Source organism: Mytilus trossulus, chromosome 9, assembly GCF_036588685.1.
Source record: "Mytilus trossulus isolate FHL-02 chromosome 9, PNRI_Mtr1.1.1.hap1, whole genome shotgun sequence".
NCBI lineage: Eukaryota > Metazoa > Mollusca > Bivalvia > Mytilida > Mytilidae > Mytilus > Mytilus trossulus.
Window position 1 is genome coordinate 34,502,182 of NC_086381.1, and position 19,822 is coordinate 34,522,003.

At 29.2% G+C, this 19,822-nt stretch overlaps 1 protein-coding gene across 4 annotated transcripts; it reads right to left on the reverse strand.

Moving 5' to 3' along the window:
- Nucleotides 1-3,102: 3,102 nt before the first annotated feature.
- On the reverse strand, nt 3,103-19,044 carry LOC134685633 (pleckstrin homology domain-containing family F member 2-like). Of its 4 annotated transcripts, none has more exons than XM_063545558.1 (10): nt 18,361-18,462; nt 15,795-15,859; nt 15,029-15,166; nt 14,399-14,462; nt 13,856-13,882; nt 9,303-9,428; nt 7,886-7,995; nt 7,322-7,460; nt 6,812-6,915; nt 3,103-4,612 (listed from the first exon to the last, which is right to left on the reverse strand). In XM_063545558.1, the coding sequence occupies exons 1-10, from the start codon at nt 18,401-18,403 to the stop codon at nt 4,583-4,585; spliced, it is 846 nt and encodes a 281-aa protein (XP_063401628.1). In that variant the 5' UTR covers nt 18,404-18,462; the 3' UTR covers nt 3,103-4,582. The 4 variants fall into 4 exon arrangements, with proteins under 4 accessions (XP_063401628.1, XP_063401629.1, XP_063401631.1 ...); XM_063545559.1 differs by lacking the exon at nt 18,361-18,462 and adding an exon at nt 18,964-19,044 and having other exon boundaries at nt 3,104-4,612; XM_063545561.1 differs by lacking the exon at nt 13,856-13,882 and having other exon boundaries at nt 3,104-4,612; nt 18,361-18,458.
- Nucleotides 19,045-19,822: the final 778 nt, after the last annotated feature.

Consider the following 19,822-nt stretch of genomic DNA (forward strand, 5'->3'; position numbering starts at 1 on the left):
AACAAGAAATTGTGTAAAGTATCACTTTGGATGCAAGAAAGCACTATAAAAATATGACTATGCCATAAAATAAAAAATTGTGAAAAAAGCACAGACATACAGACAAGTTTGTTCAAAGATGTATCCCAATGGAAGTGGACAAACTAGTTCATTTTGAAAACTTTTTGAACATACTATGGGGTTACTGCATTACAATATAACAACGAGGATAATTAGCTAAACACATTATAAATTTCAGAGTAACAAAATATAGCTTTTATATTTACTGAAATAAATAACCTTCTCAGAAGATATATTTTCTAGGTTTTAAATGGTTATCTTTGTTACCTATCAGCCCTGTCTAACCGCATGATTTAAAATGAGAAAAGGAAATGAACAAAATACATTATGCTATAGTATGTACAAAATATATAACTATGACTTTCATAAATTACTTCTGAACCCTATATTACAAACATGACGGACAAATAACAGGAATGAATACTAAATTTGATGCTTCAGAATCTAAACCATTGAAAGCATTATCTATAACTAATCTTTGTCTTTGCGCATTGTATTTTATACTCAATTTGTCAAATTTTTTATGAAAGTATAATGTTATTTTTATTTTGATATACCAAAAATAGAAATAATTTTAACTTTTAGATTCTGAAGTAACAAATTGTAAAAATAGTTTCTTCTATATCACTATAAGCAAGGAATGTTACTCTCTATACCTTTGTAATATCAGAACTATGTTAACTCTGGTTCTGGTGCATTTGATAATTAGTAAGTTTTTGTTAGATTTCTGCAAATAACATTTATACTTATAAAACTTTTTTGTATAAACAACCCTCAAGATAAAATGCCCTGCAAAGATAAGGACTGTAGATTCAAAATTAAATGCAATGCCTTTTTTGAATGTAAAAAGTATTCCTATGACCATTGAAAAATTAATTCATCTTCTAGTAGTATGAAATGGTCATCTGGCTAAAATGCATTATGTGATATCTAATTTTGATTTTATCACAAGATTCAGTAAAAAATATAACACTTTTAAAATTAGTCTATAAATATTTTTTTTCAGCCCAATGATAACAATATTATTTTAAAATGAAAATTATTATGAACATTTTCAATTATTGCTATTTGTCTAAGATCTAGACTAAATTAATAATGCACACATTTAATTATGAATCCACAGTTCTTTACATGTTAATTTTCAGAATAAATAGTGTAACAATTTATTTAACATAGATCTGTAGTACATATTCTTCTGCTTGTTCTCTGTGAAAGACATTTGGTGATGTTTTCCTTTGATGCAGTTTAATATTTGATCACTTATCTCTTTTTATTCATTAAATTAAAATGAAAATCTTTATTTTTCTAAATATCAATTTCATGTATTGAAGCAAAGAGATCTATGTACTTAGTCTTGGGTGAGAAACTGGTTCATGATATTAATTTCTAGTAAATGAAGGTTTTGTCTTTATTAATTATTTATTGTGACAAAAAGCAATCTTTAGCAAAATATGATTTGTATTTTATAATGAATTTAAGCAAAAACTAACAAAAATTTAAGCAAAAACAAGCAAATATTTTATACAAATTTCTATTTTTTGCATGTGCAACTGTGAATCTTTGAAAATCAACCATTGCTATGACAAATGAGTATTACATAAAAAAACATGAATTTTCTATAAATAATCCTTCAAAAATCATTTATTTTTTGCACAATTATAACTTATCAAATAAACCATGGTCTCCTCCTATCCACTTCATAACATTTACATGTTTTATGAGGAATAGGTACTGTTTCAATTTTTACTGTTCTTCATGTATGCACATTTACATTTACAAAATCATCTCTGTCATTTTGTGTATGAGGAGGGCCTTTTTGAAATGTATGTTCACATGTTGTAAATTAAAATGTAAAATTGTCTTAACACTGGACTGCTGAACCAGACATAAAATAACAACAGAATATTTCATAGTAAGAATAAATGTGACTGTTCTGATATATCAATATTCAATGGTGGAAAACGATGATTATAAGAAGATATTGTAATACCCCCTCCACCCTTAAAAAATATGTCATATGAAGCCCACCAGCAATTACAGAAAATAGAAACCAAATATGTAATACAATTTTTTTTTCTGTAGTGTTTAAAATAGATATAGGAAGATGTGGTGTGAGTGCCAATGAGACAACTCTCCATTCAAATAATAATTTAAAAAGTAAACCATTATAGGTTAAAGTACAGCCTTCAACACGGAGCCTTGGCTCACATGTTTTAAAAGCAAGTTTTGCATAATGGCTTCTTATATTAATTCATACTATCAAATACCAACAAATAAACCAGACATATTAACCTTCAAGCAATGGTGACTTTAAAAATGTTTATACACGACTTATGCTTTTTTTCTACTATACCCTGGTTTGCTTACATGCGATATTTTCAAGGAGACCGGTGTATTTCATTGAGTTGGGAAATATTATATAAAAATATAATGTAACAACATACAGATTAAATCAAAACTTAAATAAAGACATAAACAAAAATTATATCACTACTAATGATATTAAGTCTTAGTTCATGTAATTGCTTATATATATACCCTTAACCAATTTCTTCAAAATTCCTTACCATATTCCCTATTATTAAATCTACTAGTATATAAGTGAACATCTTCATTGGTTCTTCAAATAGTTTTATCTCATATATGACACATGTTGTAGTCAACAATTTTCAATTGGTTCTGTATACTGTTGAACAAATAAAACAGTTAAGCTTATTATAGAAACAGAAATTAAAAACACTGGAATCCAATCTCACTATATGCAATATTATAGTCTAGATATAACAAAACCATTTTCTTTTATTTTCCTTATATTTTGAATACATGAAAACTGGTAGGCTATCATGTTTACTGTAAACCAACTTATTATCGCGATCGATTTGTTTTCGCGACTTTTGTGAGTAGAAAAATCATCGCGAATATATAAGTCTTGGATCTATCCTTACCAAACTACATCAAGTAAATTAGAAAATCACGAAATTAAATAGCCTTGAAGTTGACTAGAAAGAGGAAAACGCGAAATAAAGTACCCGCGAAAATAAGTTGGTTTACAGTATTTGTAATTTAACCTATTACCATACACCACATACATCCTAAGATGACATTTCCATCTCTCAGTTAATAGTATTATTAGAGGAGAATTTTCTGACATGATTAAAGTAGAAAAAGAGGTTTTTAATACACATAAGAGTTAAAATTGAAAATAGCCATTCCCATGTTTTTTTGTACACTTTACAAATAATTATCAAGCTTGATGTGAGACTTAGCTTGTAATAATAAAAGGGGTTAATTATCCGAGTTGGATAGGACAATTATTAATACATTTATTTATTTGTTTGAAGAAATTATCTAGCCTAATTTGGCAGATTATTATCACTCATCCAAAAGATTTTAATGGTTCATTATCTAAATAGAATAACTGTTCATACAATTATTTACTATTTTCCAAAAAATATCTGGCTTTATTTTAAGGCTTAAGGTTATGATAGGGATTAACTATATTTATTAGATAATTTTTTAAGCAGATGATTTTCAGTGTAATGATCAAGCCTGTTTTGATGCTTATGACACACTTCTAAAGTATACAATTATTTTCACCCTTTTTGTGCACCTAAATTGTAATTTTATATAAAATTTTAAGTGTTCACGTGCAAATATGATTTCTAAAATTATTTGAAACTAAGTCTGTAGAACTTAACAGACTGGCTATTACCTGTCCCCATAAAGTTGAGAGAACTTCAACAATAACAATTAGTCTAAAAATCTGATAACATGAAAAATCTACTAAAAATATGTTTTTTCCAAGCAAATTTATAAATTTTTACTGCAGTAAAAGCAATTTATACAAAAGAGGAGAATTCTAATTGATTGCATCTAAAGAAGATGTCTAAAAGTTCTAGAAAATACAAAATAAACCTTTCACTTGAAATTATGATTTTTCAAAAGTTTAACAAGATAAAAGTACTCCACAACTCTAATCAATCTGAATTCAAAATGGAAAAAAAATTTCAGGTTCTACAAATTAAAAATGTTTGCATGCATTCATCAATTGCTATTTTTGAACAATGAACAAGTGATATCAATTATTGCAATAAAGGAAATGCTGTATTGAATAATGCTGTCAAAATCTTAATTTTTATTTTTTGCAAAACCTATAAACATTGCATTTTTTACAATAGTAAAAACATTGCATTTTTTACAATAGTAAAAACATGGCAAACATTTTTAATTCACAGGTATATATTTTCTCAAGCAAATGAATTTGTTTATAAAAATCTCTTAGTAATCTAATAAATGCAAAACATGTCAATTCACTTCATACACTGTTCAGGTTATGGCCATCTATTGGTTTTACTGTTCATGCATTGCATTTGAGTTTTGTTAGCACTTTAAATCAATTCTATAGAGCAATAAAAAATGAATCTCACACAGATTCATAAGACTGTAATTCATATAAAAAATAATTCCTGACTATTTTATCTGTGTTTTCCGGTGGTCTAGTATCAGTTTAGATAATTTACTTTCAGTTTATCACATCGTATGCTGTAAATGTCTGAAAAGATAAAGAGGAATACATTATCTATTGATATTAAAAATGCTTCTGTGCTCTAAGGGGTTAAGATTGCATTTTTCCTTCATTTTTGCAATGGAAACTGAATATTAAACATGGCAATTTAGTTGGATTTATAATTGTTGTTTCAACTGCAATTTTGTAAAAAGGAAGATAACTCCAGTTAAAATTATTACTTTAGCAATGACATAATTGATATTTTAGAACAGATTCCAGATTCATGAACCGTGTACAATTCATACATTTTTCTTGACAACTATGGCTAAACACATACATATCATTTTGTAAATTGCATATCTGTGCATTTATTCCATTGATACATTTTTTAAATATGTACAGGATGTAAGGCTCAATGCACTATGTTTTGTGTATATCAAAAGTAGTGATAAAATCTTGAATATTGAAAACTATCGATCCATCCAAAAAAAGGGTATTCATTAATTGCATGAATGCAATTTTCCCCTTAAAAAATTGTAAATGTTATAAATAAAGACTTATACCAACTTTTGTTATATATTAGAATATGTCCCTATTTTTTAATTCTTTAACTAGCCAGAAATCCTACTGCGATATTATAACATAAAATTAAAATAAACATAGATCACATGGAGTCTCAAAAAACAACTAACTCTTAAGTGATCAAGATGTCCTTTCCATACATTAAACAGGCATGTGTCCATAGAACACAGATGCCCCACCCGCACTATCATTTTCTATGTTCAGTGGACAGTGAAATTGGGGTCAAAACTTCTAATTTGGCATTAAAACTAGAACAATTATATCATAAGGAACATGTGTACTTAGTTTCAATTTGATTACACTTCAACTTCATTAAATACTACCTTGACCAAAAACTTTAACCAGAAGTCAGACAGACGGACGAACGAACAGATCGAAAACCATAATGACCCTAAGTGGCGCATAATAACAACCATTTTTTAATGAATGAGCAAACTATGGAAGTAAGTTAGGCATTTAACATCTTTTTTTAACCTCAGATAGTAGGATTCTTGAGAATGAAATGACAAGAACTGTTCATTGCTGCTGTTATTTGAGTACTGTTTATGGATACGTCCATTGGTTTTTTTAATTTATTCTATATAATACTTTTCTACATACATGTACAGTAAAATCGGCAATTGTATTGACAGGTGTATGTTTACCTACACTTATTTAGCAATCAAGTTAAAAAGGCAAAAATATTTCCTTCACCTTTAGTGATTAACCCTAGGCCTTTAACCCCCAATCCCGCCTGTAGATATGATGTCGATAACCATTCTTAGATGGCCCGTTTGACCTTCCATACCATTTTGGAACTGCCCTACCTGAACTTTCACGATAGCAGGGACTTTATCTAAGCAGTTCATGGTCCATACACTCTTCTTAGACCTCTATTTATGAAAATATGGCACTTTGAAAGCCGTTTAAGGGTTCAAAATCAGAAAAACGTGAAAAGTAGCCAAAATCAGGTAGGGGTGGGCATCTTTCGATGGCCACTACGTAACTGGTAGTCATTGTAGGTATAAACTATTATTGTAAATGCATGCATAGGTGGTATGAGAACACAAAAAGGTATAGAATGGCCAATAGGAAACTAGTATGTAAAATCTAGGGCACCATTTTGTCAAAAATCTGTAAAAACAGACATTTTGGCAGACCAGACTTGACAATTATAATTCGCCAGCAAGACACTTAAGTCCCATATACTATCAGTTGGTATGAATGGACTGCATTAACTGTAGGGTAAGACTTGAATGACAAAAAATCACTGTCTGGTCATTGTTCACCTCTTGAGGTCGTTTTAAAATTGGAAAATAGACGGAAAATGACTAATTTTCAGTGGGGATGGGTTCAAACCCATGAGAAAATCTTCCACCTTCCACCCCATCCCCCACCCATGCCATCCGACCCAAATCGCAATACATAGTTTAATAGATGAGCATCAGTTACAGCAGCAAGAGTCTGCTAATTTGAATATAATTTGCATATGATTGCAAATTTTCGAAAATGCCTGATTTGCCAGAAATCTCTAAGGGGCGAATGAGTTAAGGAATATCAGATACAAAGCAATAAAACACAAAAGTATAACCTTGTGTACAAATTGTGCATTAGAAATCCTCAAATAAAAACTGAAATATACAGCTTCAGAGTATATGTGACTATGACTGTTTATACACTTACATCATCTTGTGCCTCTCCAGTGGCGCCATCTGTTCTATCGTCATCCTCCTCATCTGATGTATCTTCTCCTGACGTATCATCATGTACAGGGGTAGGGGTCACTCCTGCAACAGAAAAAATTGACGTAAATACTTATTTGGATTCATTATTATTCGTAGGATACCAATTTTCATGAATTTCCTGAGTTAAGGTGAACCACAAATTCAAATTTTTAACCATGTACAAATTTCTAGCAAAATGCAAAAAGACTTGTTATCATACTAGAACTAGACATGCTAGATGTGGACTGTAACTCTAATGATCCTGATATATGAATTCCCATGGCGAAAATGGGTGTGCCCATTACATACAAATAAGGATTATACTGGATTTCTACTATTTGTTACAAATCAAACTAATAAAATTATTCTTTTTTGTTCCTAGTTGTTTTAGATCCTTGCTTTAAAATTATATTAATCAGTCATCTAAGCTGTCATTAAGACCATGTGATATATCTTCTTTCGTGCATACCTGTCATATTTTTAGATTTTGTAAGCTGCATATAACAAGTAAGGCATACTCTCAGAGGATGTGATGACTGCTGGGGAAGTAACCATTTTTGATTGGAGCAGGCATTACAAACAACCATGCCACACTTCCTACAGTGATGCTGTAAAATAAACAATTGTTAAGTAATGGTTTTATTTTTACAACATTAAAATTGACAAAAAAAAGTATTTATATGATCATGATGATTTAGAACGAGACAAAAGCTAAGGTCTATAGTAAGTAACTCTTTTTTTCAGATATCATCAAGTAACACTTACCAAAAATATAGCTGATTTACTCAAGCTTAAAAACAATTTGTCATTTCTTTCATAGTAAAACAGATGAAAAGTGTAAGATTATTTTCTTCCCCTGCCATAATTTGATAACAATTAACTACTTGTTATAAACAAAAACTTATTTCTAGCCCTTGCTTTTATATCTTAATGTTTCTTCATTTTGTGCCCAGAAATATGTATAGTTTAATTTCTTGATATGTTTTTTTAGGATGAATCTAACTATTCTAGTAATGATAGATATACAGCTTACCTTTCTATTAATCAATGAAAACTGTGATTTCTTGCAGTGCATACAAGTAGAAGCATCTGAATCTGGTACCCACACTGGTGAATCATTCTCAGAGTTCTGGGTTATTCCCCCTAATTATAAAAAGAAAAATACATTTTCATTATTGAAAGTGACAAATAAGGATTTAGACAAATTTCTCTTCCTTTACATTACCATGATTACATATATATATGTCTCCTGAAAATCACCTGTAACAATACTAAAAACTTAGATTCCACTATCACACTGATCACACAATATTACTGTATTTCTACCTTTTTTCACCAAGTTGGTTTATTTGATTAATGTATATTATAATTGTGCGTTTTAAAATTATATCAACATATAAACAGTGTTATCTTCTTACTGAGTATCACTGCAAACTTAACATAGCCAACAGGAATTAGTTTAACTAATAGAAAAATTTAGTCTATACTTTCATTTGCATTTCATTCTGAATTTGAGAATCACAGTGTTAAAACGATTTAGATAATTTTTTGCTACCTTTGACCTTTTATTGTTAACCAGTTTTGATCACTTGAGTTGTTTTAAAGGTATAAAAGTTTCATTTGAAGTTAAGTAAGGTATAAATAAATGTAGTGATAGATCTGGTTGATGTTATTAAGGAGTTGTTAACTAACATGCACATCAGCTGTATTTGCATTCACATTATTTTATGTTTTATATACCTACCTTGATTTCCTACTAATAAATACAATGCTAAATTAGGGACATTTACAGTACGTATCAGGATATAACAGTTCTTTTATAGTTTAATTCACAAATAAAATACAATTGCAGTTCAGCAAAACTATATTAAAAATTACTTACAAACACATTTTTATAGACCTAGTTCACATACTCAAACAATGTCTTTTTCAAAGCCATATCCTAAATTATTACTTTTGTTATATTGTATTCACCTTTTACATGTAATTCATTGTACATAATTTACAATTCTGTACATTTTGTCAACTTTCAAAAAATGATTTTTCTACAAAAATCTTCAAGTTTTCGTATTATTAGTTGTTTTTTTTGTGGAAAGCGGCAGTGATCCTTTCTGTCTTTATATATAATATGTCTAACCTTGTTGACTTAAAAGCGAACTGCATGGGACATAAAAAGTACAACAAAAATACAGAACTTCTTCGCAAATTGAAAAGGGGTGAGTGAAAAGTCAAAAGGTATTGTGTCAGATCAAAAAATGTTTTAAAATGTTTTAGTCCTGAAAGTAATTGTCCAATTCAATAAACCAAATGTTTTCTTTTACCATTTCTTTAATAGCTAAAAAATGTCTAGTGATCATCATGATCATAAAATGTTCCCCTTCTTGTCATGTTGTTTTTAAAGGGTTTGCCGTCTAAAACTAGGAATAGACCTTATTTCATTATGAACTCACGTTTAAGTAACAAATCATTAACACATTTTCTTATATGTGACATCCACTGAGACTTTTCTGTTGCTGTAGCTGCATAAACCACAAAGGATTTACTGGGACTGATAATCTTCCAGCCATTCCTTAATGCTGGAAATATAATGAAAACACAAATATGATTCAATGCGGAACAAAATTGATTGATTGATTCTTGCTTGAAGTCCAGCAGCACAAGAAAAAAGAAACTAACTCATAATTTTTTTTAAAGCTTAAACATATAATTACATAATATAAAAATTCAGTTTATTACGAAATCATCATTGTTGAAACTCAGAATATCATAAGTGTGTTTACATTGTGGATCTTTAACAGGAGACAACAATGCAAATAGTTTTACTTGTAAAGATTAAAGAGCAAATTTTAATAAATATTCATCATTTTGATTTTTGGATCATAAATAAAGACATCAAACTACTTTCTAATTTTTTCAAATAATGGAAATAAATTGATTTACATTTAGCTTTTTTTTTTAAAGGGGCACTAGCTGTCAAATTCACAGTCACCAATTTGACTCAAATTCTCATATTTGATTTATAACAATGTAAATCATTTATCCAAACTATCAACCGTTAACAGAGCATGTAGGTTCGTTTCATGTGTATTTAAGTCCAGACGCCATCTAATAAACTATGGATTTGACCTCAGATGACCATATAAGCGATGGTAACATAAATAAAGATATGAATAGATAAAACCAACACAGGCAATTGAATTTTCATTGGTCTGTTTGATTTTTTTTTTTAGATTGAAAATATATGTTTCTCATTGTTTTTACCGTATAAGAATGATTTTATGTGGATCGAATCGGTAATCAAATGATTTACCAAAGTTTCAATTTCATTGTTTACATTCTTTTTTCTTTAAATAGCCAGTACAAGTACAAAGCATGTGTTGTCAATCTCTAGCTAGGTATTAAATTTAAGTTCACATGAATACGGATTTAATGAGGTCGAGTTATTCACTTGCAAGTGAATAATTAATTATCAATGTTTCTTAGCTTAATTTGACAAATTTGAACCATTTTGGCTGCTAAAAGCGAATTATTATTTCATTATTTCACTTTCATTATTGATTGAACATCTTACTTTAGATTTTTTATATATCTCTTAGCTAGTGCCCTTTTAAACATTTGTTAAAGTGATTCATGTTTTTTTTTTGTAATCATGGTAATGGAGATAAATTCAAGTCTTTATTTCCTCGAAAACGTATTACATGAGATTGTTTGAGAAGTTACTATAAATAGCCTTGAATCACAATTGAAACATTCAAGTTATGTTACCAATTACATTATGTCATTAAAGAAAAAAAACTCCTTATAATATGCAGATCCATTGATTATCAATATATATTAACAGTATCTCAAAATCTTGAATACATTTACCTGCATGTTGTCTTATTTCATTACATTAGTGTAAACAATATTTTATTCAGAAACAGATAAATAAATGGGTACATAAATACATCAAAACAAGTGACAAGTCACTAATACAAATTCCTCTCCTTAAATTATTTCGTAACATTGAAGTTAATTGACATGTTACTGATGCGAAATGTTTGGATTGGAATTTCAACACAATTAATATGAATGGCAGTTATAATGGGCGTATTGCATTTCCGCTAATTTTTCAAAGTCCCAATACTACATGTACTACGTTTCCGCAAATTTAAAGTATACGTTTCCGCAATTTGTATTTATTACTTTTCCGCAAATTTACCTGGTAAATTATAAAGATTTGAATGTACATATATGATAAATTATTCATTTTTTTCTTTTTAATAAAGAAAATGTTCTGATCTCAGTATTGCTACAATTTACTAGACATAAGTAGTTGACTCAGGTAAGGATGAGCTAAACTTCATTGAGAAATCTTTGGTTTGGCTTAATTGCCAACTGACAAGATTGAAGAATGCTTTGTTGAATTAATTGCCGATGCTCCATCTGACGATAAATGCATTAGGTCTGCCGATTATATATTGGAATTTCATATAGATGGCAATTGAGATTTCCACCAACCATTTGGGCATCATCCCTAATACCGAGGAAAAGAGAACAACGAATGGTGTCGAGTAATTTTGTGCCTACCTGTACGAGCAGTTTTACGCTAGTCATCCTAACATGTTTGTCTCTGTCGATGTGTTAATGAAACTGAAGACAACATCTCACATATATATAAAGATGAGAACTCTAACTGTAAAAGCACCCGTTCGGAAATATGAAAAGGAGAAGATGGATGACGTGTTGGCAACAAATATTCTGCCAGAACTGACTTATGAACTCATATCAAGATATTTTTGAACATACGTTTTCATACATTTTAATGATGTATTTTACTTACATGTTAAGATGACCTATAACTTATCACATATTTATTTTTTATTATAGCTTTGCTTTCGATCAATAGGTATTTCTTAATTATTTACGGAAAAGTAATATTTTTTTTTTTCTGGAATAGTAAGATATTTATTTGCGGAAACGTAAACTTTTTTTTCCGGAAACGTCATCTTTTTTTCGCGGAAAAGTAATGCCAATTTGCGGAAACGTAAAACGCCGGTTATAATGACTTTCATATATATAGGATGTTATATCTATTTCTTGTAACTAATTCTTATTTTTTTTTAAATATGTGTGATAGTATATAGATTATAGTATAATATTCATTGAAAAACACCCACCTTTCAAAGGAAATTGAGAAGAACCTGAGTAACCATGATTAATTGAAAAGGGTGTAAATTAAAGAATAAATAAAGAACTAGAAGTGTTGATGAACAGAAAACTACTTTCATAATACAAAAATTAAAATAGCATACAAATTTCATTTTGATTTCATATGTTCTTCACATATGAATGGTTTATATATTGAAGTTAGGTAAACATCTACATTGGCTATATCCATTAAAAGGCTTTTCCATTGTAAAATATGCAAACATATAAAAAATTTAAAAAAGTGTTCTCCATCTGCATGCTATTTTTGAACTATCAGGTGTTAGGTTTGTTCAATTGAACAGTTTTTGAACTAGACAGTCAGGTGGCATTAGGCACAAAATTTCATCTAACATAATGCTATATCAAATATATGATTGGAAAGCATTTTATCTGTGCTATCCTTTTTGTAAGATAGTGAAATAATCATACTATGTATTAATTTCTGTAAAATCTAGTTAAGGTCAAAGGTCAAGTAGAGCCAATTCTATATTTTACTAGAGCTGTTTTAAATATTGTGTCTTCTTACTAACAAAAAAATATCAGAAAAAGTTAAGAACTGAGGGTAAATGTCAATAAGCAAATATACTTAAAAACATTAATAAAATCTTTTAAAACAAAAAAGTCCTGTTAGTTTAGTACTGTAAAAAAACAACAAAAAAACATCTGTTTAAAATGTCAAACCATTAAAAATCGTTTAGGAAATCATTTATTCAATTCTATCACATTAATCTGCAACAGAGAATATTCTAGCGGGTTTATTGTTAAATAAAGTATTTTGTTGTCAAAATAAGTTTTCAAAAATGCAAAAATAAAATGTCCTTAAATTGACATTTAAGAGAAAAATACACACAGGAATCATGCTTTTAGATAACAATTGGTGTTTAAAGAAGCAAAAACCAATAGGTATTTGTGTCATCTGGTCTCTTCTGGAGAGTTAGCTCATTAGCAAACATACATTATCTTCTTTTTTATATTGCCTGTTACCCAGAGACATCATCATAGCTTTTTCTCTCTACAACTGAATTATACAAAAACAGTTATCTTTATCAATCCCTGATGAAAGACAGCTATAGCATTATTCTTTGCATTAAAATTTAATAGACAAAATAAATATGTTTCCTCATTTTCGTCTGCAAATGTCATGTAAGGTTTCATTGAAATGCGTCAAACCATCTTACATGTCTTAGAAAATATTATCCTTTAAAGTGATTTTTTTTAGAAATACAATTTTACAAAACAATAGACCTCTTGATCATGTTAATGAATCTTTGATTGAAATTGTTTTAACTTGTTCTAAAAGATTGAGGTTAAAATGTTTTCTTGAATCATATTGCAATATTAAAGAATATTCATCCTTGACCTTTGCCCTTGATTTGACAGAAATTGCCTAGTACAAATGTACCACTTTTTTTATGACATCATTAATGAAAAGAAATTTTGAAAGATTTAAAATATTATTTGAAGTTCTTTAAATGACACTCAACTAGGGATGTACAATAGTATCTGTTTACTTTAAGAAGTACAATTAACAAGCTTCTATCTTCATTATAATAATAAGAAATTTTTTATAATGAACCCTCTTTATTCTTGTGATTACAGAGAACTGAATTGTTTCAAATGATCAATTCCAGTTCAATCCAAAGGTCAGTGCTAAATATAGAATTACAAATTCAGTATTGTGTACTTTTTAATTGAACATTCCTTTGATATTTAAAGTATCTGTTAACAGAGTAACACACTACACTACATACACACAATTAACAAAAGAGTGGTAACAGCACACTATACAATAAACACACACAATAACAAATACCTGTTCCTGAAGTTGTGTATGACCTACCTTGAAGAAAAGTTTAACAATTTTACCACTAAATAAATTTAAAACTTTGTAAGGTTCTTAATAATAATATACTTTAGAATTAAAATGTGAGTTTAAAAAAATTTGCAGACCTGTATATAAATAGAATCATAACAATTGTAAAAGATAAAAACTAGATTTTATAATTATTTGCTGTAAACATATCAGTTTTTTATCTATAATACAATGTAGTTAAAAAAAAAAATATACCCTCAAATTTGGCAACTCAACTAAATTACTGAAATAAGAATGGTGGTTTCAACATTTTCGGGACACCAGATAAGAATTGAGGAATTTGCATTTGTTCTGAAAAAAAAAAATCATTCAGTAAACTGCGTTTAAATGAATCTTGATACAAAATTTAAGGAAGCTCTGATTTGGGGTTTCCAAAAAAGAAATTGCAAAACCAATTTTATGGGACATAGACAGAAAGACATAACTTAGTATACTTCCTGTTTGTCTCAGGCAGTTGGATATAATCTACTGCATTAAACTTACACATTTCATCATCTACATTTTCTAATTTAACATCTTCTAGTGATATCAAATGTTGTCTGTTATACTGAAAATAAAACATCAAAAACAAGTTATAAAGTCAATATATATCATTCTGTTAATTTGTGAAAAAAATTCCAGTTGCTTGTAAACAATTATTTAGACAAAATGTTCACAAGAGATCTTGTATATCTCTTTAGTTATAATTCTATTTTTGGGTCAAGTTTATGTATCAAATAATTTGTGAACTACTACATTACAAGCACTTAGAACAATTGTTATCTATCCAAGAATTTTTTTTTAAGTGGAATGCACTAAAAAACCTAAAAATATATCATTGTGAGTATGTACAGTAGACGTCACAAGATAGTTTTGAAAAGTCAATATTCCTGTTTTAGTCTTAAAATGAGTCTTCCAAACCTTTAATTTCCTATTCATTCGTTTTAATTTTAAGTGTTGAGTAGCCCTATGTATAACCCTTTGTTTGTTTTTTTTGTTTTTTTCATCGTCTTCTTTTAGCCAGTTTATTCAGTCATTCCAATTCTGATACATTGTCATGATGTTCTTACTGTGAGCAAGGTGAATAAAGTGTAAAAAAAAGTAACTACAAATTCAAAGGCCAGACCCACTTACCTTTTTCTTACTAATTATAATGGAACCATAAACTAAAACATCATTGAATAAAAAGAATTGTCTGGGTTTTGGTTTCTTTCTGCACATCTTTGTCAATACACCCTCTCCTACCAATGCTCTTCCTGGCAATGCTAGGGGCTAAAACAACAAAAGGTTGAAGTAAAACACATATACCTCATCAAAATATCTAATTGTTATGATCATAATTATACATTTTTGTATTTCATATGTTAACCTGTAGTTTGACGTTTCTTAAGGGTAAATATACATTGCAAATCACAAACCTAAAATAAATTCCTGAATAACCACCCAAAAAGATGATTTATGTAAAGCTATGTGTGTGCCCTAAATGCAGCAACTCAGGAAAGTTTCACTTGGATTTCAACACTATAAAAACACTATTTTGCTATGGTTTGCAAAGCATGTTCTTGCAATAAATGGATTTTTTTTTTAAAAATAGTTGTTTTTATTTTTTTTATATTATTGTTGATTAATCTATTTTTGTTGATTGCACATGTTGAAGGAATATTGTGCTTTTGTTGTTATTTGGTTTCATGGTTTTGTATACATGGTATAAGCTAGTCTACATACAAATACATGACAAATTAGTATTTTGTGATTTACCTTTAATTTGTTTAACTATGAGTTCCATCAAACTTATATCAAAAGAATAATGAAAATGATAAATCTACAGTAGTCAACATTTTGTATAGATATTTATCTGTACGGTGACAGTACATGTACCATGACTGTTTGTATAACATACCTGTCCTGAAGCTCCAAAGCATTGTTCTATAAACGCTACCCTTCTGCAATTCGCCTCACTGTTCACTGAAAAACATTCAAACAGAACATATAATTATTATACATACATGGATCCGCTACTGGCTTTATTACCAATATAATTTATAAATTAATAATTATTCAGAAACTGAGGTCCAAAACCCTTAGGGAAAGTTGGCCTCGGATGAATTTGGCTATTACATGTATTTGTATGTCTCTTATGACATGTTTGATCATATAGAACCTAATGTGGCAATGTCATAAATGTATCTTTTCATCAGTGGTTTCCAAATTTTTAGATGAACATGTTTCTGGTGAAGCAGTGTCTGTAATCCCCAAATAGTGCTTTGAAAACACAAAATTATAAAGTGTTATTTTCATTGATTTTGAATATGTTGAACCTTTTTCTCCAAAACATGTGTACCATAAATAAAGGCATACATTATACATGTAAATTAACTCAACTTTAAGCATGTTAAGAAAATTTGGAAATGCAATTTTAAAATCTAATATTACTATTTAAAGAAATAGGTCATTGTACAGTGTAGGTTATTTCTTGACATGAAAGGTTGGACTTATTGTAAGCAAACCAGCAAAAAAAAATGTTTGAAGCATGTTTGACTTCCTAGATTTGGAGAAATTTTCAAGGGTGGTGAAAAATAACATTTTCAACTCATTTATTAGTCAGGCAAAATGATATTCAAACCTTTAACCATGTAAACAAAATTAAAATCTTACACATTTACTGCATTTGTACTGTATGTACTTAAACAAGGAAATATAAAGCATGCTATTCACATCTTCAAGTATATAAAAAATTAAAAAACTACTTAAGTACAAAATGTACATGTAGCTTAAGTGTTTCCCTAGCCTGATCATATCAGATGTAAAAAAAAGAAAATTAAATGATAACATGATTAAGAAGTGCTACAAATGCATATATGCAAATAAAAACTACACATGATACAGATCTTATCAATTTAATGTGTATGTACATGTACCATATGTGTACCGGTAACAATTTAATGTGTATGTACATGTACCATGTGTACCGGTAACAATTTAATGTGTATGTACATGTACCATGTGTACCGGTAACAATTTAATGTGTATGTACATTTGTACATGTACCATGTGTACCGGTAACAATTTAATGTGTATGTACATGTACAAAATGTACCATATGTGTACCGGTAACAATTTAATGTGTATGTACATGAACCATGTGTACCGGTAACAATTTAATGTGTATGTACATTGTACATGAACCATGTGTACCGGTAACAATTTAATGTGTATGTACATGTACCATGTGTACCGGTAACAATTTAAAAAGTAATATTTCTGGTTTTTACATTGTATTAGTTCAAAAAATGCATAGTTATGCAAGAATTGAATGAAAAAAAAAGCATCATACACGCAACATGCGCAAGGTCATGAAGGTGTAGTGATGTACAAATAAACAAAGGCTAAACATGCTAAATGTGTTTCCTCATTTGAAAACTTTGCATTGCACATAATATATTACATTTTCTGATCAGATGTTTATACATGTAAATCAAAGGTGATCTATGTCTCTAATATTTTTTATAAAATCTCAAATTCAAAGTACACGTACATGACGTAAAAGTAAAAACTAGAAAAGTGTACACTAACATGTCAGCATAGACCCTCCATGCTTTCATTTTTTGTGTGATTCACATACATTTGTACAAAGCAATTCATGTTCGTCGTAGTGTCATTATGGAGAATGTTATATGATAATTCGGCTACTTTTTGGCATGTTGATTCAGAAAATCAAAAAGTGTTTTAAATCTGACAAATTCCATCATTCAGATGTTCAGTACACACTACTTTGTCGGATATCAGAATTGAATTTCATATTTTTCAATTTTGTTTTACATGATGACATTATATATAATAAGGGCCTTAACTTTTTACATTTAGGGCGAAACAGCAGAAACATCTTTTTGCAAATTTTGTTATTTTTTAACAAGAACTTACACTTAGTGTATAGTCAGTCATCTACAAATTTTCACAAAAATGGCAATCCTCACCCTGATCATTTAATTTAAAGCAACCTTTTTCTTAAAATTCCAGGAATTTTAATGCCATGAACAGCACCTGTGTAGGATTTAATAGTGTCCCTCATGAAATAATGTCCCATGGACAGATATTCATGGATATGATCTGTGAAATTTTGTCCAGGACAGAATTTTATTATGAAATATTGTCCACTACTGTGTAAAAGTGTCCCTTGAAAAGATATTCTATTTTGACCTTTGTTGGATATTTATAAATCTTAAAACATTAAATTATAGTGAGAAAGATTAATAAAAATAAGGTATATGTACCTGGCAGACGTACATGTACAATGTTTTAGAACAGAACATTTGTTTGGTATTGTCAGTAAGAAAAAGTGTTAGGCACCACCATACAAATACAATATTAAAATTTAAACACCATACACATACTTTAGAAAAATTGGAAAAACAGTTGAATTGATAAATAAAAAATGTTAATGTTGCTTTAATAAATGAAAATCCTACATGATTCAAAAGATTTCAGTGCATGAATGCTCCACTTTAACATTGTATGGTGTTTTATATTCCAGTTTCTGAACAAAATGCACACTTTGAAGTGTCATGAATGTATGATGTACATGTATGTATCATATTATTATAGTAATGAATGGGAAGTTTACTATACAGAAACTGAAATTAATACATGTACTTCCTAGAATTGTTATAAAACACTCCTTCCCTGTAGTCTAGATTTTATCTATTCATTGTTTATTTTAAAATGTACTTGCTGTAATACCATTAGGTATTGTATGTACACAGTATGTCATGTACATAGAAAACATATCAGAAAAATAATAATTCTGGGGAGATCACTTCAAAATGATGCAGTATTCATAGTCTAGGTCTCGGTATTCTTATCTTATAAAGTGAAACTAAAGTCTAAACTCTTAACTGTTCTACATTTATATATTATGTGAAAATCATTGTTTGAATGCTTATTTTACACTAATCGCTATAATTCATCATCGCGAATTCAAAAAATTTGTAAAACTGCTTCCTAACAATCAATTTATTATTCTTCCGGACTTCTGAATAACAGTGAGCAATATTTTTTAAGTAGCAACCCACCCAATCGGTCTACCATGTTGACAAATGACAGCTAAACGATGTGCAACATATGAAAAATCTATCGAGACGTCTAAAATAAACTCAGGTGACGTAAAAGAGAATGTATAAAACTCGGAACGTTTCTCTGAATATAAAAAAGAACGGATACCTTATTTCCAGCGGGATCTTTTTATGACGAGACTTTCAGTTAACACCAAAGATTGACACATAGAAATACAAACAAAAATTAAAGCCTCAGCATAATTGATAAATCAAAATCACTATTAAAGATGGATTTAAATTTACCCATCAAAAACAATTTATCATGTTTAGTCAAGTACGGCCTTATTTGACCAATTTATTATCAGTTTTTTTTTTATTGTACCAAGTATACTAGGAAGTAGAATAGACAATTTAGTATTGGAACAATGGCTTGAAGACAAAATTTATCTATATTTGTTAGGTGTTTTGTGCAGCTTCGGAAATCAGTACATGGTTGGAACTTTCATTGTATTTTGTAAAGGAGTAGCTAAAATTTAATGTTTGTCACAGATGTCGTTTTCCGAAAATGGTGACAGTTGGAATATTGGTGAATTCGTCACGATTTCCTTTTGCAGAACCTAAATGTTAAAGTATCTTTAATGGTCCCACTGCGGCGAAGCAGCCTAGGTAGAGAGGGTAAAACCATGTTTTGTATCCCCCCCTTTTTGCAACATTTGTTTTTATCGGAAATATAACTGAACGAAAAACTTAGACCTCATGTTTGTTTGCATATAATTAGTAAAGAAAAGATCGTATTTTTGCTTGTTAACTCTCAAAAGTTTACCCGTATCCTTTGCAAAAAATTAATATATTTATACATTGTATGCTACGGAATAAG

Bases quoted from the DNA above. Each gene is read 5' to 3' on its own strand.
- LOC134685633 (XM_063545558.1), bottom strand. From the start codon at position 18,403: ATGTTAAAGTGGAGCATTCATGCACTGAAATCTTTTGAATCAT. The intron at 14,463-15,028 runs GTAAGTGGGTCT...TTTTATTTTCAG, and splicing joins TTATAATTAGTAAGAAAAAG to TATAACAGACAACATTTGAT. The intron at 9,429-13,855 runs GTATTTGTTATT...TTATATTTCCAG, and splicing joins ATACACAACTTCAGGAACAG to CATTAAGGAATGGCTGGAAG.